The sequence below is a fragment of the Taudactylus pleione genome, unplaced genomic scaffold, assembly GCF_031769625.1.
Source record: "Taudactylus pleione unplaced genomic scaffold, aTauple2 ptg000274l, whole genome shotgun sequence".
Classification (NCBI taxonomy): domain Eukaryota; kingdom Metazoa; phylum Chordata; class Amphibia; order Anura; family Myobatrachidae; genus Taudactylus; species Taudactylus pleione.
In genome coordinates this window covers 1869376-1897303 of record NW_028284676.1, presented here as the reverse complement: position 1 = coordinate 1897303, position 27928 = coordinate 1869376, and the positions used below count along the sequence as shown (strand labels likewise).

The following is a 27928-nucleotide window of genomic DNA, read 5'->3' as shown; positions in this document are numbered from 1 at the left end:
TGAACCTATTTTATAAGTGGTTGATGGTAAATAGGGCCCTTTGGCTACTAGAGTCGGCACAATGGTATCATCGTGACCCCACCCCCCACTATACAGTGCCATGAAAACAGCCACTGTATAGCAGGGGCGGGGCCTCAATGACACGAATAGCATAATCACCACCCCCCGGACCGCCCACTTGTACTCTGTAAGTGGGCAGCCGTGGGGGAGAGGCGAGCCTCTGGATGGGGGTGCGAGCATGCCAGAGGGGTGTGTGGGAGACCACCCAAAGTTTGGGAGCCTTCCTGCCGTTCTGCAGATTAGGCAAGTATGCTCCAGCTCCATGGATAGGCTTTCCATACTACCTTTAAACCAGAACACTCATGAATTACACAGGTTCTGTGACTGAGTAATACCAGGTGAAATGCAGGATTGAAGTCTGCCAACCACGGATCCTGTGTAGTTGGCATCCCGAAGGTCAGGATGCCGAAGGTCATAATCCAGGTGCCGGAGTCCCAACAGCAGTCAGAATCCCGACCACTGACATCCCAATGGCATGTATTAGGGGGTCAGGCACTAGGGCGAGGGGTTAGGCTGCTGGTTTCAGGGTTAAGCTGGGTACACACCGAGACGATGTCGACACGATGTCGTTTCCGGCCGAAACGGAATGACATACAGGCCGCATCGCTCAATGCGTACAGCCAATATGCGCGCTCCCGCGGTTGCATGCCACATCGTCCGGTCGGCAGTGCCTCAAAGGTTGGTTAGGGGGGAGTGTTAGGGTAAAGGTTACAATAGTTACAAAAATCTGTTGATATTCTGACCATCTGCAACCTGATCGCCAGGATCCCATAACCCAACCAGCGCAATTCATGTGTCCCAGTTTAAACGGTTACAGGTAATCCTCTCTATGAAGAAGTTGTGTTACTGTAAAGCCTGAGAATCTACTACACTACTTTCAAATATAAATATAATAAATGAATAGCCAAAGGCTTGCAATTATTATCCCTGTAATCATTGATGTAACTCATCCCATTAAACATTCTCATTACATCACTCATATAAACAAAGATGGCGGCTCCGTCTACCGCCCGTCACGTGACGTTGTTACCTGGGTTGCTAAGATATGGCAATAAAAGAGGAGGCTGCCAGAGATGCCGCGCCCACTGTGCCAGTCCTATCCAATCAGGCTCTCACTTCCGTGTGTATAAAAGCCCCGGATAGGCTCTGCTTTTGCCAAGCACCTTACCCTGAGCCCGTGACTCCTCAAAGCCCCGCCCCCTCTCCAGTCATCCTCTTCAGCTATCCATCATGCTCCGCCCCCATGCCACTGAGGCCCCGCCCACCTCCCGGTGTTGTACGGCGATTGGCTGAGACGCCTGCCTGTCACATTAGATCGCCGCTTCTTTCCCACCCACTCCGCTCAGCCGCTAACGGTCCCGGTGGTGGCTGACTGTGCTGTGAGCGCAGGAGAGCAATGGCGGCAGCCGGGGGAGAGGGCGTCCTGCGGAGGTGGCTGCGGGGAGCCGGGCTGCTCTATCTGTGCGTGCGGGGCCCGCGGCTCTACCGAGTGTACCGGGTAAACGGGCGGGCGGCGATCGGGAGAGGCCGGATCGGTGAGGAGGTTCCGCCCGAGGGATCCTGGGTGAGACCCGTACATGTACCTGTGTATTGCCCTGTTTCCGGTCTGTGAGCGCCCTCCCTGTCTGTCTATGTATGTGCATGGGGGGAGACGCTGCTGGGCCTACACCCTGACACATGCTTCCATACCTGCCTGCCACTCTGTCACCCGGTGCTCACTCTATGTACAGTATGTGTAATAAATAATATAGTGTATGTGTGTATATATATATAAAATGTGTGACAGCTGTAGGTATGGAAGCATGTGTCGGGGTATAGTGGGAGATCTGTATGAGGAGAGCTGTGTATTATTGATGCATACTTATACTTACCCTTCCATACTTACACATATGGCTCCTCCTTCATATCTCCTATTCTATCTACACCATTTCATGTCACATGTTTCCATACCTAGAGCTGTGTCTCACACACACACAATATTACATATACGTGACACAGCTGTCGGTATAGATGTATTTGTTAGGGAACCGACAGCTGTGTCCCCCATGTTTCTGTAGATACGCGGCTCCACTCATACATATATCATAATCTATCCTTGTCCATGTGATTATATTGTTCAGCTCTTCTCATACACACTAACTTCATGTCATATCTACTGCCTGTCCACCTGCTGTTATGTTTATTTGGAACACCCCCCTCGCCATCGTATTACGCCGGACTGTCTGGGTAATTGTAATCGTTCTCATCAGTACCTACAGTATAACGCTGGGGACACACTATACGATATAGCGCAGCAAATACTGTTCTGAAGTGGATCGGAACGATATATCATGCGGATCATAAAGTGCGTATGGCCAGCTACTAGTGCGCAATGGTTGCTCAGACAGATACAGGTGTATATGCACAACAACTTTATTTTCTTGCTCATTATGTCAGAGTAATATTTTAACATTTGCATATTAAAAGTCAATTCTTAATATTATCCAATTAAATTCTTTCAGAGTGCTCAGCAAACAGAGTTCTCTTCTTTCTATCCTCTTACTGTTCATTGCATCGCCCAGTCTGTTGTGCTGTACAGCAGATGGAACGAATGCAATGAACCACCCGGGGCTGTGACATTGGGCATGGTAATGACCCCTGGACCGGATGGTGCAGTGTGTATGGTGTGCGCAGTGTATTGTTACCTTGCATCACACCGTCGGCTGGATCACACATCGTATAGTGTGTACCCAGCTTAAGTTTCCCCCACACAGCCTGGCGCTACCAGAGAGGAGATGGTTACGGAACGCCTAAAACATTAACTGGAGATAACTGCAGCCCTGACTCGCTTTTCAGCAGATACCGGGGATGTTTCACATTGTACAGTATTCATGTTCCAAAATAGGCTTTTATTTACATATTACCGTTCAATATGGTGTAGATAGGTGAGTTGTATAGTAGTTATAGCAATTACTCTATAGCCTTCTGTCTGTGTGGTGAGTTCTAAGGTTGGTTTTATGACTGCTGCATAACCCAACCACTGGTTTGAATGATTATGGTCACTGTGATTGGCCCTGAGCGATGATCGTTGTCTTGGTTGTTCTGTTGGTGGTGTGCATTATGGGCTGAGTGGCGCCTCTTTTTATACCAGTACTGGTCAGTGGGTGTGTGCAGGAAGGTGGAGATTTAGTGTGATACCTGTAGTACGCCTGCACGTCATTGATACAAATCTCTTAACGTATCTTTAAAATATCGCTCAACACAACCTCTATGCTCTGCACGAAATCTGCGTCTCTGATCCGCACTCATCACCTGCTCCCATTACTGGTTACAGGCCTTTTTCTGGTGCCAACCCCCCCACCCTGCCGGCCTCCACACCTCCAGCAGTCCTTGAAAACTCCTCTCTCTCTACACAAGCGTATGAGATCCATGTTCTTAAACGCCGTAGCTCATTGTACATGATTACCACCATTCTGCACAATTCAAACGTGCTCACATTTATTCTCATTCTATACCTGGCTACCTACTGATCAGTAACTCACATTGTTGTGTCATGGGATTACGTAACCCTACTATCACATTTTCCAATATGCAATCTGTAGCATTTGGCCTCACCTCAAACTACTGGATCCAGTGAAGCTGGGTATACACTATGCGGTCAATTGAACAATCTATCTTTCCGATGCAGATTGGAATGACAGATCTTGCTGATTGCATAGTGTGTACGGAGAATCTGTATGTTCCCGCGGTCGTATGCGATATCGTCTGGTCGCCAGTGCTGCGCGGCCAAGTGGACGATATTGCATGGGGCACCGTTGCAGGTAATGAAGGACGGAACGAGGGATCGCTCAATGTGTACCTGCGGTACGATATGTCGGCACGACAGATCATCTGGGTAGACAGCGGCATCTTTCGATTGTTAGCTGTTGAGCAAGACCCTATTACCAGTCTAATACTTGCTTGTTATTACTTCTGATTTTATTCCTAGCTGTGAAGTACTGCTGGTATAATATAAATACATGCTAATAATGACACCAGAAACCATGGACCCTTGTTTAGAGTCTGGTCTTAAATCTCTGCCATATTTGTTTCTCTTCATCAGGAATCCTTTTATCAGCCAAGAGCCCTGGAGAAGCACACAGACAGCATACTGGCATGGGTAAGTGTACGGGCGTGGATACAGTGTTTGGAATGCCCTCTTTAGTCAGTGTAGTACCAATACATTAGACCAGAGGTTCTCAAGGCTCCCTGACAGCTCTTCCCCACTAAATTCATCATGCAACAGCTGCTGCACAATTCATCAGGACTGCTGCCCCAATTCAGTCCCGGGATTCAAATCCTGGCATTTTTGGCCTCTAATCCCGGGATCGGCCTCACTAGTGTACATGGTGCTTTTTGTGATCCGACACATGTAACCTCTACTTGGAAAGATCTTTTAGTTATTGTAAATCTATTATTAATCTCCACAATCATGTCGGTCTCCCGCCTCCTGCTCCTTTTCCCCCCTGCCCCAGCAGGCGACGGACTCCCGCCTCCGGCTCCCCCCCCCCCCCCCCGCCCCAAGTAGGCATCAGTGTCCCGGCTCCTTCCACTGCCCCAGCAGGCGTGTGTCTCCTGCCTTGAGATCATCGTATCTCTCCTATAATGAAGCTGTATATGTCTGGAGATCCCTTGTGCCATTTAAACACAACATGAGGAGAGCAATCAGATGGGGACAAGAGGTGTCTAATAATTGCTCCTAACACTTTTTTGTGTCTCCACCAGGTGTCTGTCCTATGGACCATTTCTTACTACTCCTCCCCTCTCGCTTTCTTTTATATGTACAGAAAAGGTAGGTTTCCCAAATAAAATCATAATTGTCGTGTTGTAAATTGTAGAACCAACATACTGCATAAGCCGCAGGTGGGGCGCTTGTACACAATTACAGACAGTCACCAAACATGGCTTCTATCTATACTACCAAAGAGGCAGCTGACACAGGTTATTATAAATGAGCTTGCACAGGGGTGCATGAGAAAGCTATGATCACAAAAGGTTAATTAAAAATTAACCAAATAAACAAAGTCAGACATAGTATGATAGAAGCCATAAGCTAGCTGGCAGGTGAGCTTTAAACCTGTTTAACATTTTTTTCAGTTTAAACTCTGTGATAGCAGCTACCAGGTTTCCATAAGTATGGCAGATAGTGTAGGACCTGCAGAGAAGTGGGGTCCTGTGATGAGGGCTGCAGGCTTAAGTGCATTGATCAATCCATAAACCAAGACCCCATTATTTATGTATTATTGTGAGTGATTTAACAATGGTGAGTGCTCAGTTTTCTGTTTTTTTTATATGGATGTATGGAGATCTGGAGCTTGCTGATGAGATTGTATTGATGTCTGGCTCATGTGGTCTTACTCAGGATTTGATTATAATATAGAATTGGAGTGACTGTTCTGTCTGACGGTATCCCCCCAGAAGGGTTTAGGGTTCTTCCCCCTTTAACTGGTTGGATCCCAGAGTAAAAAGCGAGATTATAATGGTCTGTAATTCAGTTCAAGAGTCCTAAATAGGTGGTTAACACTGTCTCATGTAAGTCCACTCAATCAAAGAACCCCAACAAAGGCTCAGCCTGGGGTGTAGGTGAGTTAGGTTTGAAGGATATCCAGGCTTGAGCACAGATGGTGAAATCAAAATGACTGAGGTACTAATTAAGGGCCTGATTCAGAACGAGTGATTGTTTGCAAATGTGCATGGGTGACCGGCCGCTGTACTGCCCATGCACAGTTTGCGATTACATTCGTATAGATAGAGGAGCGATTCGCAATGCGAGTGACAGGCAGTCAGCATTTGGGAGTGGTTAGAAGAACGCAGGCACATCTGACCGTTTAAACTCTGTTACATGGACGTACATAAACTGGCCATTGTGATGTCCTTTGCAGGATGAGAGCTCTCTGTGTGTCAGGAGAGCTGCAGTGTTGGTGGCTGGTCAGACCTGCCGCATGGCTGCCCAATTTGCGTCAATGTCAGTGATTGTTACGCAGATGCACGTCAGTGTACGGATATGAGAAGGCAGCGGTGGGCGTTCCTATGCTCGGCTGTGCTTTGGACGGCATTGGTATATTTTTGTAACTACGGTCCGTGAGAGAATGCAGTTGCCTTGAATTACCGTTTGTCTCCGCACCAGGCTTAAAGGCCCCCATACATCAGAGATTGATTGCAGCAATCGTGCAATTTGCAATCGATTGTGTATAAAAATCTTTCCCTTTTTCAATCGATTGCAAATTAAGCGATTGCTGCAATCAATCTCTGATGTACGGGGGGCCTTTTGTGTCTTATGCTCAAGCAAGTCCAGGACTCGCGAGCGTGTCTGAATCAGGCCCCAAGAGGTATGCGCTCGATAGCGGGTCGATTGTTAGGCAGTGCGCGAGCGCAAAAAGCACTCACATCCAAAAGGGGGCGGCTGTTGATGTTGTTCAACAGCTCGGCCCGTTTGGAAGGCGCGTGGCTGGGCAAACGGAGGCGTTCCTGCAGTTTGTGGGCAGCCCTACTGACATCACGAGTGATGTCAGTAGGTGGACTTCCTGCTCTATTAGAGCAGGAAGTCCACTGGGGCTTGCAGCAACGAGACCCTACAGCAAGGGTCTCGTCACAAATCTGATGCTCTTGACCATCGTGACCATCACCTGGCCGCTTGCATAAGCTGTGGGTGGTAACCCACAGCTATGCGAGCGGCCAAGAGGCCGCAACTAAAAAAAGAAGCGCCCGCCCTGATTCAGAGCGAGCGCTCTCTTTTTGCCTCTGAATCAGGGCCTCTGTTATTGTGATTTACGGACCTGGAAACTGTATAAAATGTTACGTACTGTTGCCACCCTGACTACAAGTTACCGTGTGATGCCCCGTTTTAGTGGGGGTGTGCATTGTTCTTCAGGGCGTACAGGAAATCTGCTGTATATAGAGAACTACAAGCAATAAAAGCTAATATCGAACACCTCCGACCCATCTAAGCTCAGTAGTTGTGTTGAAATGTGTCAGATTTTTGCATAACAAACATTGGCCCTCATGCAGAGCCGGACGCTCTGAGCAGAGCGCACGCTCTGCATGAGGGCCGGGCTCCTTTTTCATGGAGCGTCCTCCTGGACGCTCGTATAGCCTGTGGGTCACCACCCACAGGCTATACGAGCGTGCATTTTGATGGCCGCGATGGTCGTGACCATCGCGACCATCGAAACTGCGAGCCGGAGCCTGCGGTTGAGGTTTTCAACCGCAAGCTCCGGAGTGATTTTGGCTCTATCAGAGCCAAAATCACTCCCACTGACATCACTAGTGATGTCAGTGGGCCGGCTTCTGACGGGAGGCGTTCCCATGGGAACGCCCCCGTCAGGGAGGCACGCCCCCGGCACGCCCACCAAAGGGGGCGTGCTGTCAATCAACATTGACAGCACGCCCCCTTTGATCGGACACAACGAGCGAAGGAAAGTCCTTCGCTCGTCGTGTCTGGCGCATGCGCACGACGGAGCTCCCTCCGTCGTGCGCATGCTCAGTGCAGACCATCGACCCACTTGCGAGCGTACAGCCGCTCGCGAGTGGGTCTGAATCAGGCCCATTGTTTCCAACGCCTCCTATTTTATATAAGAGCTACAGCTTTCATATTAAATCATTTCATTCTAAGGGCCATATTCAATTAGCCACGATAATTTCGCTGCCGTCGGCGGAATCTACTTTTCGCTGACCTCGTGATTTGAAGGCGAAAACTTTTCGTGCGTTGCCCTGCTTTTCGCCCTATTCAATTCCAAAGGTCGCGAAAATGGGACATGGCGAAACACAAACAGGCGAAAAGTGCTGTCATATATTGGGAAATCAGCCTGACTCCCCCCCCCCCCCCCCCCCAAAAGATGCGCCAACATTGGGGATCCATGTAGATGCCCCCGAATAGCCCTGCTTGAAGGTATTTGGGGTTCTTAAATGCTCTCAATAGCGTCTTTGCACAAGTGGTGAAGAATAGCATTTAGCAGGGGGTTTGTTGGAGAAAATAACTAGTCCCAGCAAATTTGGGGTACATGAAAATGGGTGCTAGCATGGTTAAAAATCGCAAAAGTGAAGTTTTAAAAAAAAATGCAGTCAGCAACCTCCTGCAGTCAAAGAACACCTCCCCCGTACTTGCAGACCCCCCCAAAAGCTTTTTTCAAAGTCATTTTTTGTTGTGTTAGTTTTTCTTTGGGGGGGGGGAGGGGGGATTTTTTTTGACTTATGCTTTGGGTGTCTGTCCCAAGGGTGCTGAGTGGTTTCCCGACGTTTGCACCCCAAAACCACAATTCTGCACTTTTTTTCACCTATTACATTGCATTGCGTTTTCGCGTACGCGAAAAGTATTTGGAATTGCATACGGCAATACTTTTTTCCGCCTGGCGAAATGACGTCATCGGCGAAACTTTTTCACGAAAAACAGCTATTCGTGTCTAAATGAATACGGCCCTCAGTTGCTATGTGAGCTGCTGCCTCTGTTCAAACTCCATCAGCTGCACCTTGTACTTTACCTGGAGGCTGCAACACTGGCCCTGTCTCTATAACGAGCTCCGTGTGTTAGGGCAATTACAGGAGACAGGCCGTGTACAGTAACTGTAATAAGTTATGTACTACATACGTAGTATTCACATCTACGCGCTGATGACCATCTCTCTCTATTGCAGGGTATATAAACATGGCCAGGCTGGTACCTCTAGGACAGTATGGCATGACGCTGGTGTTCCTGCTGGCAGGGGTGGCGTGTCTAAGAGGTGAGCACTAAATGTCCTAGCTATTGTTCTGATTCGCCCCCTATAGCTTTCTGTATTATGTTATACAGTTTCCGCTGTATGGACCCTGGTGTTGTGTTGCTTAGTTGAGCAGAATATACAGAATGAGCTATGCACTAACTGCGCCTCTACATTCTCCTTCTGCTTTCTCTAGGATTGGGTAGATGGAGCAATCCTCAGTACGTTCAGTTTATAAGCATTTTAGAGCGAACCAAAATGGAGAATAGCGTAGAGAACAAGGTAAGAAGTCTGGGGCGGCTGGTCTGTGTATGGCGGCTGGTCTGTGTATGGCGGCTGGTCTGTGTATGGCGGCTGTGATAGCTGCTTATAAGCAAATGCTATGTATGCCGATATTCTTTACCCAGCTGTCACAATAAACCTGAAATAAAAAATAAATATATATATTGTTATGCTAGAGTGATGTATTTGGGTATTTCATAGTTATATACTATAATTGAGAAGGGATGTAGTCTGCATCCCGGAATGCGGGATGGCGATGGTCGAAATGCCGTCGCTGGAATACTGACCGCCGGAATCTCGAAGGTAAGTATCAGGGGTTAGGGGAGGGTTAGGTTTAGGGTTAGGCACTAAGAGGGGGGGATGGTTAGGTTTAGGGTGCTGGGTCAGGCACCAGGGTTAGGTTGCGGGGTTAGGCACTAGGTTTAGGGTGCGGGGTTAGGCACTAAGGGAGGGGGGGTTATGTTTAACATGCAGGGTTAGGCACTAAGGTGGGAGAGTTAGGTTTAGGGTGCGGGGTTAGGCACTAAGAAGGGTGCGGGAGGTTAGGGTTAGGTATCAAAAAGGGAGGGTTAGGGTAGGGGGAGGGTTAGCATACCAACCAACAAGTGTCGGGATGTTAACCCTGTCGAGATCCCGGCATCGGGATTCTGAGCGCTGGCATGTCATACGCACCCCACTTGATAACTGGGTACTGTCACTCACTGCCTGGCACTATGGCTCCCTAGCAGATAACTGGGTACTGTCACTCACTGCCTGGCACTATGGCTCCCTTGCAGATAACTGGGTACTGTCACTCACTGCCTGGCACTATGGCTCCCTTCCAGATAACTGGGTCCTGTCACTCACTGCCTGGCACTATGGCTCCCTACCAGATAACTGGGTCCTGTCACTCACTGCCTGGCACTATGGCTCCCTACCAGATAACTGGGTCCTGTCACTCACTGCCTGGCACTATGGCTCCCTAGCAGATAACTGGGTCCTGTCACTCACTGCCTGGCACAATGGCTCCCTAGCAGATAACTGGGTCCTGTCACTCACTGCCTGGCACCATGGCTCCCTAGCAGATAACTGGGTCCTGTCACTCACTGCCTGGCACCATGGCTCCCTAGCAGATAACTGGGTCCTGTCACTCACTGCCTGGCACCATGGCTCCCTAGCAGATAACTGGGTCCTGTCACTCACTGCCTGGCACTATGGCTCCCTAGCAGATAACTGGGTCCTGTCACTCACTGCCTGGCACTATGGCTCCCTAGCAGATAACTGGGTCCTGTCACTCACTGCCTGGCACTATGGCTCCCTACCAGATAACTGGGTCCTGTCACTCACTGCCTGGCACCATGGCTCCCTAGCAGATAACTGGGTCCTGTCACTCACTGCCTGGCACTATGGCTCCCTAGCAGATAACTGGGTCCTGTCACTCACTGCCTGGCACCATGGCTCCCTAGCAGATAACTGGGTCCTGTCACTCACTGCCTGGCACCATGGCTCCCTAGCAGATAACTGGGTCCTGTCACTCACTGCCTGGCACTATGGCTCCCTACCAAATAACTGGGTCCTGTCACTCACTGCCTGGCACCATGGCTCCCTAGCAGATAACTGGGTCCTGTCACTCACTGCCTGGCACTATGGCTCCCTAGCAGATAACTGGGTCCTGTCACTCACTGCCTGGCACTATGGCTCCAGATGTTATCGGATAATTATCACATTGTGTTTCGGAGTGGTCGTGGTCTCCTTCATACTTCTAATGTGTTCTTCTAATCCACAGAAAAAGCTTTCGAATTACAACTTTGATTTCCGCAGTTGGCCAGTGGATTTCCGGTGGAATGAAATGAGCAGGTGTGTGTTCAGTCTGTGGCTTCACTAACGTCCTCCTATAAACGCCTTCTGACTGGGTATACTGTGTGTTTGTATGTAGCGCCTCCGCCAAACACAGCATAGAGCCTAAACTATGGATAGTTGAGCAGAGAGCACAGCATCCATTAGTGATGATGCCCAGGCATACCGTCCTTCATATGACTGCTGGCAATTCATTGTATGTCAGAAGTATACATGCTATTGCAGCCATTCATCTAGCTATAAGTGGATCTCTCTTTCTCTGTAAGCTAGTCAGCACCAGCAGGTCACTTGATTGGCGTCAGTGTGACAAACCTGTGTTCACCAGGTGACCTGCAAGTGCACCACCCGATAGTGCCAGGAGCTGTATAACGCTGCAGGTCAGTCCATCCTTTCCTTGTCTACAAAGCAGCTATGAGCCGCTTCCAGTTACTATGACAGCGCTGTGATTTTTGCTGGATGGTTCCTGGCAGGGCTGCAGCTGAGTACACAGTTGTGGTGCAGTCTGGGTACTGCGAGGACACTTTTAGTTTGAACTGTGTAAATGTCTCTGAACACATCTGATCTCTTATCGGTGCACGCTGCTAATGTAAGATTTGGGATCTGGGAGAATCGTGAGAGAATTATGCCTTAGCAAGTGACCCATCTCCCCACAGTAAAGAATACCAGACACTGGGGCCCTCAGAAGGTGTTCCTCTGCTGAAGCCAGAGCCACGAGCAGGAGGAGCAGCCGACGGCTTTTTGCAAAAGCTACAGAAGCTGCCATGTCAGATAACCAGGTAACGTGCATGGCAGGATGTATGTATCCTAACCGTACATTATTTGATAGAACAAGCCAGGTCGTCTGCCTTCCCTGGGTAAGTCAGATGCACTTTTTATGTTTGTGACCATCTCTGCAGCTGTCTCTAAATCTGACCTGAACTCTAACATTCAGAATCCCTGTTGGCCAATCACGACGGCACTTTGACCCTTCATCTGTTACTGAGACTTTTAAATGCTTAGCACTTTGGGACCTTTAAAGCTGCATACACACACAACGATTTTTTGAACGATTATCGTTAACTATATTTATCGTTGAAGAAATCGTTCACTTTCTAAGTTAAAACAATGAACGATTATCGTTCATGCGCGTTCACGTTTGTAGTTCAGTCAGACTGACCAACTCAACGATTTTAATTAAGGGAATATGCAAAAATCGTTTGTAGTTCCAAAAAATCATTCATTACACTTTAGAAAATCTGACAGAAAATCGTTGGTAACAAAATCGTTGTGTGTGTATATGCGGCTTTAAGGTGCATACACACGGTCAGATGAAGGATTTTTTACTGCATTAAATGACTGAAATCGTCCAAAATGACTGCAAACACATCAGATGTCAGATATTGTTATCTGACCATCGGGAACGCGCATCGTTCATCATTCATACATGTCAGATTTTCCAACAGATATGACCGATTGAACAATTTTTTAAATCGTTATCGTACAGATCTGAAGAAAAATCTGACCGTGTGTATGCACCATTACTTCTCGTGTCCTAATGTCTGACCTTGCTGTTGACTCCTGTATGTACAGTGTGATATATGATAACGTCACTTATTTTATACCAGCGTTTTCTGACAAGTCTCCTTTCCTTTTGCAGTTACGTTGTAGCTCACTCGTTCGGGAGGCGTATGCTGTATCCCGGCTCAGTGTATCTCCTACAGAAGGCACTTATGCCCATGTTGTTGCAGGGACAGGCTCGCCTTGTGGAAGAGGTTAGCATGTAAAGTGTCGTCATTGTCCCGTCTCTCCTACCCCTGTGACACCACTGCTGCCGGCTGTTATCTCCTGACTAACCCTGGTCTCTCCCCTCCGCCAGCATAATGGGAAACGAGCCAAGCTGCTGGCCTGTGACGGGAATGAAATTGACACCATATTTGTAGATCGCAGAAGTTCCAACGACGGTATTGGCTCCAAACTGGTAAGAGCAGCATCTGATCACTGTTTAATAATTCACGTCTGCTCTGATCTACCCTAGAAGGGAGCTGCCAACAGCAAACTGTATATGTTAAGCCCTGTGTAAATGTATAGTCCATTGTCTCAATGTTTCTTCAGCACTCTAAATGGGAAGCGCATCTGGATGGTCTGGCCGGGGCCCTTCAATTAACTCGCTTACTCTCTACATGTGTCCTCTCCTCCCCTTTGTCTCATTTTAATCTAATTCTGCAAAACAAAATCCTCGTTCCTGCAGTGCTACAACAAAATGGTGCACCACAGCACCTGCTCCATACAGCCCTCGCTCTCCTCTGTAAAGTGCTGCTCCACGTTGCCGCCATCTTGAACCTGTGTGCCTTTGGCGGAAATGTGATTGCACTTGTGCAAATCAAGGTGGCGGGTAAAGCTAGTTTTGCATGGCACAGTGTGTAATCCGCACTCTGTAAATGATCTCCAGTGGGTACACTTTTTAGGTCCTTGTAGCACAGAAAAGCCAATGTAATACTGTATTGAGGTGTGTGTTATTGCTATAGAACCATGCTCTTACAGTGTCTCTTTCCCCACACTGATGTATTCATTGCAGAGTCTGAGACCGGCATTCAGCACCCAGCTTCTCCGGCTGTACGTGTGCTAGGAGCAGCTTCCTGCTCTGATAGATCCACATGTGTCTTGTTGGAGGAGAAGGGTCCTGAAGGCAATTTCTATGTTTATCTTGCTCCACCTGCTAATTACACTCCTTCCTCTCTCCGGACAGGTCATCTGCTGTGAGGGCAACGCTGGCTTCTATGAGGTTGGCTGTGTGTCCACTCCGCTAGAAGGTCAGAAAGCTTTTTCCCTTTTTTCTTTTTTTGATCTGTCTTTCAGAAAAATATATATATAATTCACCAATAAAGGACCACGTAATCCCCAGAAGTTCACCCTACATAGCAGCAGTGACTGATACAGTACAGGAGCATTTGTCATTTTATAATTAGAAGTAAGCTGTTTTGGATGCATGAATTACCTGTTTAAAGCCGCCCATACACGGGGAGATATAGCAGCTGATTGGTATGATATCGCTGCTATATCGTGTGTGTGTGGGTATAATATCGGCGAGTGCGTGCTGCTGTGGGATCGTACATTGCACCTCCAGATCTTACATGCTGCACATAAGATCTGGGGATGCAATGTACGGGGGGGGCAGCAGCGGCATGTCGGGCAACGGATCGCTCCATGTGTAGGGACTGCCCGATATGTCGGCCGTCGCAGCGCAAGGTGCCTATTGCACAGTCTATGGGCACCTTAACAGTTAAAATCCCAAATGTATTTAGTTGTTCGTTCTTCCTTCCTCTTGATGATCTGGGTACAGATGGGGTGGAGCACTGTAAGACCTGACTTGTTACATTATTACACGTCTTTCTGGCCACTGAGGTTCAAAGTCCCAGGACCAAAATCGTCTTGGGTGGGATTCACATCTGATAGGAGGAGCAGGAGGAAGTGACGGCAGTTTAGGCAGGTGCTGCAATCATCCAATCAGGAGATGCCTCCCATCCTTTCAGATCTAAAACCCTCAGATACTCTTCAGCCTGATGGGTCCCTGATTTTCATGGTGATAAATGGCACGGCCTGGCTGCTGTAATAAGGTGATGGCGGTGGTTCATAGTGGGGGGTTATTCTACAGATTGCTATTTATTTTTTCATGAAAGCAACGGAGTTTCTAAAATGATTATATTGATCTGTTAATAATCTTCTCCTTTGCTGTATTTATATATAATGGTTTTCTCTGTTACAGCTGGCTATTCTGTCCTGGGCTGGAATCATCCTGGGTTTGCAGGCAGCACAGTGAGTACGCTCATTTCTAAGCCAATTCTAGATCATGAGAGGGACGCCATTATCTGTACACGTTATGTAATGATGCTAATAGTGTGATAATCTGTTATAAGTCGCTGATCTGAATACAGATCAGCCAATCTCTCATTCATGCGGGCAGAGAGCAGGCTTTGGATTGTGTGTATTTAGGGAGTTTCCTTTCTGTACAGGGGATTCCCTTTCCTCAGAACGAGGCAAACGCCATGGACGTGGTGATACAGTACGCTTTGTACCGGCTCGGCTTCAAGCTGGAAGACATCGTTGTGTATGCTTGGTCCATCGGGGGCTACACAGGTGAGGAGAGTGATGGGGACATATGACAGGATAGTGGTAGGTGCCGGGGGTAATGTTACGGTATGAGACTGTCGGGACGAGGTGTGATTGTGTTGAAGGTTAGAGAAAGACAGCAAGATGAGAATGGTGAGAGACTTGGTGATACATTAATCTCTTATCTTGCAGCCACTTGGGCCTCCATGTCCTATCCAGACCTCCACGCTCTTATTCTTGATGCCTCCTTTGATGACCTAGTTCCCCTGGCTCTGAAAGTGATGCCCGAAAGTTGGAGTGAGAAAATTAATCTTTTTGTTAAATGTTTTGTCTCTGAGATCTGTCACAGCCTATTGTGATATTCACATTCCTCAATGTCTTCTGTGGACCTTACTATGGGGGGAATTCCATTGTGGGGAAAGTGACGCCAACCAGCGCTGTGCACTTTGGGCTGTTCCGACATTGCCAGTTATCCCTCGCACCCCATAAGTGACGGCACACCATGTTGGTATCTGGAATTGAATCGCACACCCTGCCCCCTTCCGTCCTATTTACGTGTACTGTTTACTCTTGTTCTCAATTATTTCCTGTCTTGGTGCCCAATATCTGTAGGACGCCTTGTGTAGCTTTCCTCATTACGTGGCACGATTGCCCCTGATATCTTTTTGGTGTTCTATTGAAAATGTCCAAAAAGGAGATCTAGTCCACCTGTAGACATGGTACAATGCAAGAAGTGCGGTGTATATGGCGTTCTCTGTCTGGTATTCATTATTCCCTTCCTTTCATGTAGGAGGACTGGTAACTAGAACGGTTCGGAAGTATCTAAATCTGAACAATGCGGAGCAGCTCTGCAGGTAACCGGCCTGATATTCTGTTGGGGTCATTCATGTTACTGATGATGCCCAGTTAAGGGGAGACCTGGGATAGGTGATCATGGTGCATGAACACCCACTTTTCCTCATAGCTTAATACAGAGGTTCCTAAACTCTGCCATTACAGTCCTGGTATTAAGGATATCCATACTTCAGTACAGGTGACTTAGGGGGTCATTCAGACCCACTCGCGAGCGGCAGTACGCTCGCAAGTGGGTCGATGTCCCCCACTGCGCATGCGCACGCCGGAGGGAGCTCCGTCGTGCGCATGCGCGAGACCCGGCGAGCGAAGGACTTTCCATCGCTCTGGGTCTCGCACCAAAGGGGGCGTGCTGTCGATGTTGATTGACAGCACGCCCCCTTTGGTGGGCGTGCCTGCCAGACGGAAGCGTTCCCATGGGAACGCCTACCGTCTGAAGCCGGCCCCACTGACATCACTAGTGATGTCAGTGGGAGTGATTTTGGCTCTGAGAGCCAAAATCACTCCAGGGCTTGTGGTTGAGAAACTCGACCACAGGGTTTCACTCGCAAGTCCGATGGTCGCGATGGTCAAGACCATCGCGACCATCTTGTTGGACATTCGTATATGCTGTGGGTGGTGACCCACAGCTATACGAGCGTCCAGGAGGACGCTCCATTTTAATGGAGGAGGGCCCTGATTCAGAGCGAGCGCTCTGGTCAGAGCGTCCGGCTCTGAATCAGGGCCTTAATTAGTACCTCAGTCAATTTGATTTAACCATCTAGACTGAAGCATGAATATCCTTTAAAGTCTGGACTGTAATGGCGTAGTTTGGGAACCTCTGGGTTAGTAAATACAGCTTAGACCTACACCGTATGTATTTTTCAGGTATAAGCATTTAAGCTGGTAAGCTTCATCCATTGTCTGCAGCGCTCGTCTGTTACCCATTACTCCACCATCCAATCTTGGGAAGGGAAAGGCATGGAGCAAAGTAATTCATATAATTGTATATTTCCTTTTATGCTTTGACCAAATCCCTCTCATATCTACCCAAGGTATCAGGGTCCCGTATTGCTAATCAGAAGAACAAATGATGAAATCATCACAACAACGTAAGTAGAGGTTACCGGGACTTCCATGTGATATGTGATTACAACACGGCTGCCTTCATTGGTTCTCTATCCTTTACAGAAACCCAGAGGACATTGCATCAAACAGGGGTAATGACCTGCTCCTCATTCTGCTACAGCATCGGTGAGTATGTGCTAGGGAAAGGACCTAGACACACCTAGAACTATGACCAGGATTCTGTTGTGCTACAGGATGAAACTTCTGGTTACTTAGATTGTTGGAAAGAGACAGGCGGTTATAAGCTGCAGCTGGGTACAAGGGGTTGGGAAGGGAAGCTTCAGTAGTGGTTTTCCTAAACTCTAACAGTCTGGAGATCCATGTAACATTCTGTAGGATAGGATGTGTCATCTGGAGTTTCATCGTCAGAACCACTGGTGTCGATCTGGCTTGGTTACACCTTCTTTCTCTTTTGTCCTCAGTTACCCCAATGTGATGTCAGATGAGAGCAGGATGGCGGTGAGATTGTGGCTCTCGGCTGCCACTCCGGAACAAGAAGGTGAGGCCACATCCATCTTGTGTGTTTATACCTCGGCAGTCACATTCTGTAGCCTTGTGAGGCTCTTGTGCCAGGATTATGACCCCTAATAATTTTTGTATTATTCCTGTCTGTCACCCAGAAACCTGCAGCTCTCTGTGCAGCCTCCATTAACCACTTTATCTTCTCTTCCTGCAGCCTCTGTCATTAGCCATTATGGGGTAGAAGAGGACTGGTGTCTGTCTCTCCTACAGTCCTATAAGGCCGAGCATTCAGGACACTTTCCATGGAGTATAGGTGAGTGCGTCATCCTGGTTCCTTCATCAGCGCAGAAGACACAAGTGCTTAAAGTGACACCTAGTTGGAGACTAGAAGCATTTGTAATGGAGAATAAGCAACAGCATTATCAGAGGAGAACTTGGTGGGCTCAGGGGGCACTGGATGGAAGCTGCAGACTGATTTCTGTAATGTTGGGAATAAACTACAATGTTTATCACTCAGGTTCTCCTTTTGGGGGGGCCTATTCTTTAGTACTAATGGGCCAATTACACATGCGAAAACGCTAGATTCCACATGTTTCAAGTAACTGGCCTATTCATTATTATCCTGATCGGAAAGAGAATTATTTTGCTGCTCTGCCTAATCGACAAGCTCCGAAAACTGAACATTTTCTGAGCTTGCCTGTGACAATCAATGACATGCGCACTGGGGGGACCCGGCACCGGTAGCGTTACTGCTAATGGGGACAGCTGCTTTTCAAACACCAGAGCAATGCTGATGAATAGGCCCCTCGGTAACCTACCTCTAATCCCGTCCTGGTTGAAAGCAAACAACGGCACAGCCTGTCTGTAAGACATGACACATACAGCAATGGGGTTACATGTCATTTAGTGAATTATGATGCATATAGTCATGTTGATGAGACCTATACATAAGCAGACGGTCACCTGTGAACCGATCACCCAGGTACTCCAAGCTTTAATCATAGCCTGATCCCTATTTCATTGGGCGTGCCATGTTTTCTATCTGGTCTCCTATTCATAATGTAGCATAAAGTTATTCCCTGGTTTCTCGAATTCCAGCCCAGCCTTTTGCATGTTGTGTTACTGACCATGGAACGTTGGCTACAGCTGGTTCAGCATTTATTCTGCCATATGCGTGTACCCCAGGCTGAGGTGTGTTGCCGGCCATAGTGGTCCTCTAGTTCCGGTATGATGATGTACTGTCCTATCTGCTCCCTTCCCCACCATAACCGTGGCTGAATTGCTCTGTGTGTGGGATAGTGACGGATGTAGGACACTGCACAGGGAAGGACGCGGCTTAGACTGTAGCCTTGTACATGGATCAGTCTGTTGTCTTACTGTTTATTCTTCCATTCAGGAGAGGACATGAGTGTGGAAGGGAAGCAGCAGCTGGCTCTATATCTGGTATGTATGACTTATTGCCTCGGTTCCTGTGCTGGCTGCGTGCACAGTCCTGTTACTCCATACTCCTTACAGCATCACACACACTCCTCTGAGCCTGCTTTATGCCCTGCAGCATTTGTCCTCTGTGTACCTCTCGTTACGTTTCCACCTTGCCCTGGAGACTGCTATTCCTGTACTAGCTACGTAGTTATTTACTTCTTCTATTACAGGGCAGACTTCTCTGCTTCTCACATAGTGACACAGGTTCTGCAGTAATCACTATAGCACACTGTGCAGCTATTCAGCTTACCCTGACCCTTATCCACCATTGCTCAATACACAGTCCACCCTGCAGCTCTTACCCTGACCCTTATCCACCTATACTACTTACAGTCCATGCTGCAGCTTTTACCCTGACCCTTATCCACCTATACTACTTACAGTCCACCCTGCAGCTCTTACCCTGACCCTTATCCACCTATACTACTTATAGTCCACCCTGCAGCTCTTACCCTGACCCTTATCCACCTATACTACTTACAGTCCACCCTGCAGCTCTTACCCTGACCCTTATCCACCTATACTACTTACAGTCCACCCTGCAGCTCTTACCCTGACCCTTATCCACCGATACTACTTACAGTCCACCCTGCAGCTCTTACCCTGACCCTTATACACCTATACTACTTACAGTCCACCCTGCAGCTCTTACCCTGACCCTTATACACCTATACTACATACAGTCCATCCTGCAGCTCTTACCCTGACCCTTATCCACCGATACTACTTACAGTCCACCCTGCAGCTCTTTCCCTGACCCTTATCCACCATTGCTCCTTACAGTCCACCCTGCAGCTCTTACCCTGACCCTTATCCACCTATACTACTTACAGTCCACCCTGCAGCTCTTACCCTGACCCTTATCCACCTATACTACTTACAGTCCACCCTGCAGCTCTTTCCCTGACCCTTATCCACCATTGTTCCTTACAGTCCACCCTGCAGCTCTTACCCTGACCCTTATACACCTATACTACATACAGTCCATCCTGCAGCTCTTACCCTGACCCTTATCCACCATTGCTCCTTACAGTCCACCCTGCAGCTCTTACCCTGACCCGTATCCACCTATACTACATACAGTCCATCCTGCAGCTCTTACCCTGACCCTTATCCACCATTGCTCCTTACAGTCCACCCTCCTCTGAGGTCTCCAGCAGCCATTTTCTCCAGTGGCAGCGCAGATACTCTCAGGGAGCACGTGGACCGGTCCCCCTGTGTACCTCTCCCCCGACAAGGACAGTGTACACAGCACTATAGCCCTCCCAGACACTGAATCTGGGCAGGTTGATTGTAGTGGAAAGGTGCAGTGAGTATTTCTTCCTGCATGGTATGTGACTTTTGCTAGTGCTGCCTGTCTGTCCTAATTTCTACTTCCTGTCAGCCTATCCCTTTCCTTCTCCTACAAGCCCTACAGGTGTGCGGGGGAGGGGCGTTTCTACAGACCTCGCCTATATAAATCATGTATTTGTGAGGTCCGTAACATACAGTTGTGTGCTACACAGTACCATATTGTGGGCTGTTGTCCAGCACACTGGTGAGTGCGCAAGTTTTTCTTCCTGTGTCATAACTGTATATTTAACTATATAGTCTGTCATGTCTGAGGAGGAGATTGAGCACTCCGTGGCTCCGGTATTATTCTCCTGCAGGCGCTGTTCTGCAGGAGTGGATAGGGAGGATTTGTCACAGGACTGCCTGTGCGGACGGTGCCAGGCGGTCCCTCGTACGTCTAAACCTCCTATGTCGCAGGAGCCACCATGGGCGATGTTTTCCCAGGTGCTGGTGTCCATCGCGGACCGTCTGTCGGTCCCGACTGCCGTCCCTACTAGGGCGTTGCCCCAGCCTACCATCCCCCATTCCCCGGGTGTCCCACAATTATTACAGACTCCCCCGGGGTCTCAGCCTGTTGGTCCCTATGTGGGGTTGCCAATGTCTATACAGTCCACCCCTGTGGCGCAGCAGGCTGTGGTGCAGTTTCAGGCTCCTGTGGCAGCTCCTCCACCCTGGGTGGATGCGCTTTCCCACACTGTCCAAGATTTGGCGGCAGCATCTTCGGCTTTTCAGTCGATGTTGCGCAGTGACGTGCCTTCCAGGGCATCTAAACGCACAGTTATGGCGCAGGCTGCGCATTTTTTGGACTCTGAGGGGTCCTCGGATGATGGTGAGGTGCAGGATGACTCAGCCTCAGATGCCTCAGTCCAGGAGGTAGACACTAAGTCTTCCATCAATGTGCGGGCTCTGGTTAGGGCGGTGCGGGACATTCTTCTGATTGAGGATGAGGCTCCCGCTCCCTTGGTTTTAAAAAAGCTAAGGTTACCTCTGCAGCGTTCCCCTTGTCTGATCAGTTGACGGATCACATGGCGGTGGCCTGGCAGGCGCCCAGTAAGCTATTCCTGTCACAGAAGCGGTTGGCGTCCAATTATCCGTTTCCGGAGGCGCATTGTAAGAAATGGGAAACTCCGCCTGCGGTTGATTCCCATGTAACACGCCTCATCAGGAGTGCTACTTTGCCATTGCCGTCTATATTCTCGCTGAAGGATCGTACGGACAGGAAGGTGGAGACTTGTCTAAAGTCTATTTATTCTCTCTCAGGTGCTGTAGCCTGGCCGTCCATGGCCATCTCCTGGGTGGCCAACGCCTTGGAGGATGTCCAGAGGGCGTTGTTAGGACAGATGAGAGATGCCGCTTCCTACATTGGAGAAGCATCTTTAGCATCTCTAGGGTTTCGGCGGCAGCAGTGTCTGCTCGCAGATCCTTGTGGTTAAGGTCTTGGAGAGCAGACGCTGATTCAAAGAAAGGCTTGGAGGCCTAACCTTTTAATGAAGAGTTACTATTTGGTCCGGACCTGGACAAAATAGTAGATACCCTGGCAAAGTCCAAGTCAGCCTTCCTCCCTTCAGCTACGACACCTGCTAAGGTCCGGAGTTCGGCCTTTCGGGTTCAGGGCAAGGCAAAGGGTCAGTCCTTCCCGAGGCAGTCCGCAACCAAGACCGCCTCAAAGCCAAAGAAGCAAGCCTGGAGTGCTAGGCGCCCTTCTTTCAAGCAAGAAGATGAGCCTTCTGCATGATGGGATGGGCCTCCCTCTGGGGGACCCCAGAGTGGGAGGCTGACTTCTTCAATTCGCCCAGTGCTGGCACAATACCACCACGGATGCCTGGGTGCGAGAAGTGGTCTCCCAGGGGGGGTACGCCCTGTCTTTTCGGCACAGAACGCCTCGCCAGGTTTTTTTGCACAAGTCCTTCTCAGGACAAAACCAAGGCCTTGCAGGTTCAGGAAGCCATAGAGGCCTTGCTGACGGTGGGGGGGGTCATTATACCCGTACCACAATCTCAACGTGGGATGGGGTATTACTCTACGCTGTTTCTGGTGCAGAAACCCAATGGCTCTCATCGCCCCATCCTCAATTTGAAGTACCTGAACAGATTTCTCAGGGTTCCCAAATTCAGGATGGAAACTTTGCGTTCCATCATTCTGGCGATGGAACCCGGGGGATTATATGGTCTCCCTGGATATCCAGGACGCCTACCTCCATGTGCCTATAGCAACATCGCACCAACGGTTTCTGCGGTTTGCTATTCTCCACAACCACTACCAATTCCGGGCTCTACCCTTTGGCCTCTCCACGGCACCAAGAGTATTTACCAAGGTCATGGCGGCTCACCTTCGGAGCCAGGGGATACGGTTGCTACCGTATCTAGACGACCTCCTCTTGCTGGCAAGCTCCCCGGAGGTACTGATCAAGCATCTCCACCTGACGGTCGCTTGTCTACAGGCGCACGGGTGGTTGATCAACTGGAAGAAGTCCTCCCTCATCCCATCACAGTGGATGGTTCATTTGGGGGCCCTGCTGGACTCTCTTCAGCAACAGATTTTTCTGACTCCAGAGAAGGTCTCCTCCTTACAGCTGCGGATTCACAGTTGTCTGAGCAGTGGCAGAGTGTTGGTGCACTCAGCGATGAGAGTTTTGGGGTCCATGGTGTCGGCATTCGACATGGTGGAGTTTGCCCAGTTCCATTCCAGGCCCCTGCAGAGGCTGATTCTTTCGGAATGGAACGGATTGCCACACAGGATCCGCTCTCAGATGCTGGTGTTGTCCTCGGAGGCGTGTTTTTCCCTGGCCTGGTGGTTACAGACGGCTCATCTCCTCGAGGGGCGCCCCTTTTGGATCCCGGAATGGGTTCTGCTCACGATAGATGCCAGTCTCCGGGGTTGGGGGGCGGTGACAGGCTCCTTGTCACTTCAGGGTCGTTGGTCGGCGGAGGAAGCGATTCTTCCCATCAACATCCTGGAACTGCGGGCAGTGTACAGAGCCCTGCAGTCGTCCGGCACCGCTCTTCACGGAAGGGGCGTTCAGGTGCAGTCGGACAACGCCACCACGGTGGCGTACATCCATCACCAGGGAGGGACTCGCAGTCGAGCTGCGGTGTCGGAGGTGTCCCGCGTCCTGGCTTGGGCGGAGCGCTATCTTCCAGTTCTCTCTGCAGTCTTCATCCCGGGAGTCCTCAATTGGGAGGCGGACTTCCTCAGCCATTACGACGTGCATCCCGGGGAATGGTCGCTTCATCCAGAGGTATTCCAACAACTCGTGGACAAGTGGGGGCTGCCAGAGCTGGACCTGATGGCGTCCCATCACAATCACAAGCTGCCCGTGTACGGGTCAATGACAAGGGACGCAGGCGCAAGTCTGATAGACGCGATGTCGGTGAAATGGCTGTTTCGCCTGGCTTACTTGTTCCCTCCGATATCTCTGCTGCCTCGGCCTGCGCAAGTTCAAGCAGGACGGAGGCACACTGATCCTGGTGGCCCAGAAGGCCGTGGTACTCCGATCTGCGGAGCCTGTCCATCGATGCTCCGTACCTCCTACCTCAACGACGGGACCTGTTGTCTCAGGGGCCCTGTTTTCACCCGGATCTAGGTAGACTATCTTTGATGGCGTGATTCTTGAGACAGCCGTCCTGAGGTCTCGGGGCTTTTCTAGCTCCGTTATTACCACCATGCTGAGGGTGCGCAAGCCTCCTTCCGCGAGGAGCTATCACAGAGTGTGGCACACTTACTTTCAGTGGTGCGAGGCCAGAAGATCTGATCCCCAGGTGTTCCGGGTTTCGCGTATTCTGGCTTTCCTTCAGTCGGGTTTGGACTTAGGATTACGTCTTTCCTCACTGAAGGTGCACGTGTCTGCTCTGTCAGTGTGGTTCCAGCGCAGGATTGCTGCTATGCCGGACGTACACACCTTTTTCCAGGGTGTTTTAAGAATCCAGCCTCCCTTTGTGCCACCTGTGGCCCCATGGGATTTGGCGGTGGTTCTTCGGGCCTTACAGGGTCCTCCTTTTGAGCCCTTGGATTCAGTGGAGCTCAAGTGGCTAACTTTTAAGACTGTTTTCCTCTTGGCAATTGCTTCTGCCAGGAGGGTTTCGGATTTGGGGGTGCTTTCCTGTCGTTCCCCTTTTCTGGTGTTTCATCAGGACAGAGCGGTGCTTCGCACTCGTCCTGATTTCCTGCCTAAGGTGGTTTCCAGGTTCCACATTAATCAGGAAATTGTTGTACCAGCCTTTCAGTCTCCTGATCTTTCGGCTGAGGAGGCTTCTTTAGACGTTGTCCGTGCATTCCAGGTTTATGTGGACCGGACTAGTTCTGTGAGGAAGTCTGATTCTTTGTTTGTCCTCTTTGGTTTTCACAAGAGGGGTTGGCCTGCCAACAAACAGACTCTAGCCCGTTGGCTTCGTTCTGTTATTATTGAGGCTTATATGCAGGAGGGTTTACCGGTTCCAGCCTCTGTTAAGGCTCATTCCACTCGGTCTGTGGGCCCTTCTTGGGCTGCTAGCCGTGGCGCCTCTGCTGTTCAGCTGTGTAAGGCGGCCACCTGGTCTTCCATTCAGACCTTTTTGAGGTTCTATGCTTTTGACACCTTTGCCTCTCAGGATGCATCCTTTGGGCGCCGGGTTCTCCTATCAGCACAGGAGCGTCCCCGCCCTTAGTTGGACTGCTTTGGGACATCCCCAAGGTCACCCTGTGGACCACTATGGACCCTGAAGTAGAAAACAAGAGATATGGTAAGAACTTACCTTTGTTATCTCTGTTTCTACGAAGTCCATAGGGTCCACAGGGCACCCGCCCTGACGCACCTGGCTTCATATGGGCTCTGTGACTGGTCACCGGTTTTCCGTCTCCCATTTCTGTGAGTATGGTTCTTGTGTGTTCCAGTCTTCCTTCTCTCTGTTTCGTCTCCTCCTCCGGCCTGGGCTGCTTACCAACTGAGGTGCCTGTGGCTCGGGGGCGGGGTATAGAGGAGGATGGACCCAAGTGCATCCTGGGAGCAGCTAAAAGCTTTAACTCCGTGGTGCCCGAGGATCAAGGATCCAGCTATACCCCAAGGTCACCCTGTGAACCCTATGGACTTCGTAGAAACCGAGATAACAAAGGTAAGTTCTTACCATATCTCTTGTTTATACTACTTAGTCCACCCTGCAGCTCTTACCCTGACCCTTATCCACCATTGCTCCTTACAGTCCAACCTGCAGCTCTTACCCTGACCCTTATCCACCATTGCTCCTTACAGACCACCCTGCAGCTCTTACCCTGACCTTTATCCACCAATTCTTAGGGGTAAATTTACTAAAGTTAGAGTGTTTAGAAGTGTAGATGTTGCCCATAGCAACCAATCAGATTCTAGCTATTGTCTTCTAGAAGGTGCTAGTTAAATGTTAAGTAGAATCTGATTGGTTGCTATGGGCAACATCTCCATTTCTAAAAACTCTCATCTTAGTACACCCCTTACAGTCCCCGCCGCAGCTCTTACAATGAACCCTATCCACCAAATGCGCCTTACACTCCACCCTGCAGCTCTTATACATATGTCTGTCTGAACCCTGATAGGATTTTTTTTTTTTTTTTGTAAATGTTCTTCCCAATTCCACCCCCTGCCTCTTGTGATATGGAGTGCAGGGTACTTATAATGCATATTTCTAACAACTGCAGAGGTCACAGATACTATGTCCCTACTCCTATACTGATTGGCATTTAGTGGAAGTCGTTAGTGCCCAATTTGCTAATAGTACCCCATTCTCATTCCATCATACTAATCCTGTAATACATGGTGGTTACCTGGTTCTCCTCTTGTGTTCCCCTAACCCTTCTAGAGTAACTTACTTTGTTACAAGACTGTGCCCACTCTTACATTGTAGGCACAATTTAGCTCTGGATGCTCTGCATAACTCACATGTAGGGATAGGCTATACTGACGTGTAGGGATAGGTTTATACTGACGTGTAGGGATAGGTTTATACTGACGTGTAGGGATAGGTTTATACTGACGTGTAGGGATAGGCTATACTGACGTGTAGGGATAGGTTTATACTGCTTAGTAATGGCAATAGGTTATATCTAGCCAGCGCCCATGACATGCTGTCAGTACTGTGCAATATCTTACATGCAGAATCTGGGCGCCACTTTCAGCGATTGGCGCTAGAAGGGAATTATGGGTACTCCCACATGTATGTGTATTGCAGTAGTGTAACTGTCTGCTTTCCTGATGCACTGTCTTTATCACTCATAATGTGATACCGGTATGTGCGTCACCTGCAGTGTGCGGGAGGTAAAGGTCAGATCCTTGGCACAGTCACATGCAGGATACAAAGCATCGGTATACTGCCACCATGCACAGAATGAGAAGCCATCTTTATGATGTTCGGACCTCCTGGCCTGTCCTTTACATCATGTGTCCTTCTCCGCAGGCACAGAAACATCTGAAGAGCTTCGAGGCGACTCACTGCACCCCGCTCTCAGCCAGTGCCTTCCAGATCCCCTGGTGGATATAATCTTGGAATGTGCTGTTAGATCTGCACCCTGCTGTTTCTGGGTTAGGTACACCCCTTACCCTTCCTCCGTTCTCTGCGAGCGGCAGCCACTACGGACAGAAGACAGATGGCCGTCCTTCCACCCATCTCTCGTACCTCCTTGGACTTTTTTAATAAATGGATTTCTGTTGAGCAGGAAAGAGTAATGAGACTGCTGAGGATTTCAGACAGCACCATATAATGTGACTAATGCTCGTACAACATTTCTGTCCCTGTCATTACACTGAAATGCACCTGAGACTGTTCACTAGCAGAGGGATTACTGTCCTAGTTGGGCACAAGTCTTTTTTATTTTACATGTTGGACACTGAAATCTGTGTTGAAGGAAATTTTACTGTAATATAAAGTGAATTGCATTAATGTGCAGACAGCGCATTTAACCACTGAGCCAATTTTGTTGCTAGAGACCGATGTGTGCAGCAACCCTGGTGACATTAAATACTGTTATAGCGTTGGTTACTGGTATCAGGACAAAATGATTGATCATTGCATTCCTGCTGCATCACCAGTGCCAGAAAAGGGTTCCCAAGTACCACCAACAGGTCGTGTTTTTAGGTTTTCTGTCTGTGGGATAATTACTGACACAGCAAAATAGATGGACTTGTCTGTGCATGATTACAGAAAACATGACCTGTTGGGGCACTTGAGAACCACTGCCCTAGGGCTTCGTAATAATCCTACATTTAAGCCTTTATGAAAGAGGTCCAGCCTCGGTCACATTCATTCATCAGAAGCCTCGCAAACACCCGTTATACAATCCTAATACATTCATATGCACAATTCCATACCTTGGTATTACTTTCTAAGACTTTTGGGGAATACATTACATTTGCACACAATGGGGAAAGTAGTTGGTTCCCCTGCTAAAACAGGACATGTTCTATAAAGCAGCATTAGAACATATTACATATTTTATTGTCTCTCATTATGGAATGAGAGAAGATTATTTTATACATTTATATGACCATGAATATTGCACCTGCTGGGATGGGTAACCTATGGCTGGCATGTAAACAGGTGACATTAGAACAAAATGGCTGTAAAACAATGTTCTTATTTCTGTTTAATGTGTAGCTGCTGCATCTACCTACAGTAACAGTGTGCAGTGGTTCTTTCTGTGCGTGTGTTCCCAATCTTCCATATATTGTCCCTGTGACGTCATCTGGTAACAGAACATAAAGGCTTCTATCACACACA

The 27928-nt window shown here is 49.0% G+C and overlaps 1 protein-coding gene across 1 annotated transcript; it reads left to right on the top strand.

The window, feature by feature from the left end:
* The first annotated feature begins 1319 nt into the window (after positions 1–1319).
* Positions 1320–27928, top strand: ABHD16A (abhydrolase domain containing 16A, phospholipase). The gene is made up of 20 exons (XM_088481511.1): positions 1320–1624; positions 4142–4198; positions 4804–4870; positions 8709–8795; positions 8968–9053; positions 10819–10889; positions 11543–11665; positions 12526–12640; positions 12745–12846; positions 13615–13678; positions 14632–14681; positions 14879–15002; positions 15168–15272; positions 15766–15829; positions 16862–16918; positions 16998–17060; positions 17357–17433; positions 17611–17709; positions 18793–18839; positions 26609–27928. Exons 1-20 carry the CDS (start codon positions 1457–1459, stop codon positions 26690–26692), a joined length of 1710 nt encoding a protein of 569 aa, XP_088337637.1. The 5' UTR covers positions 1320–1456; the 3' UTR covers positions 26693–27928.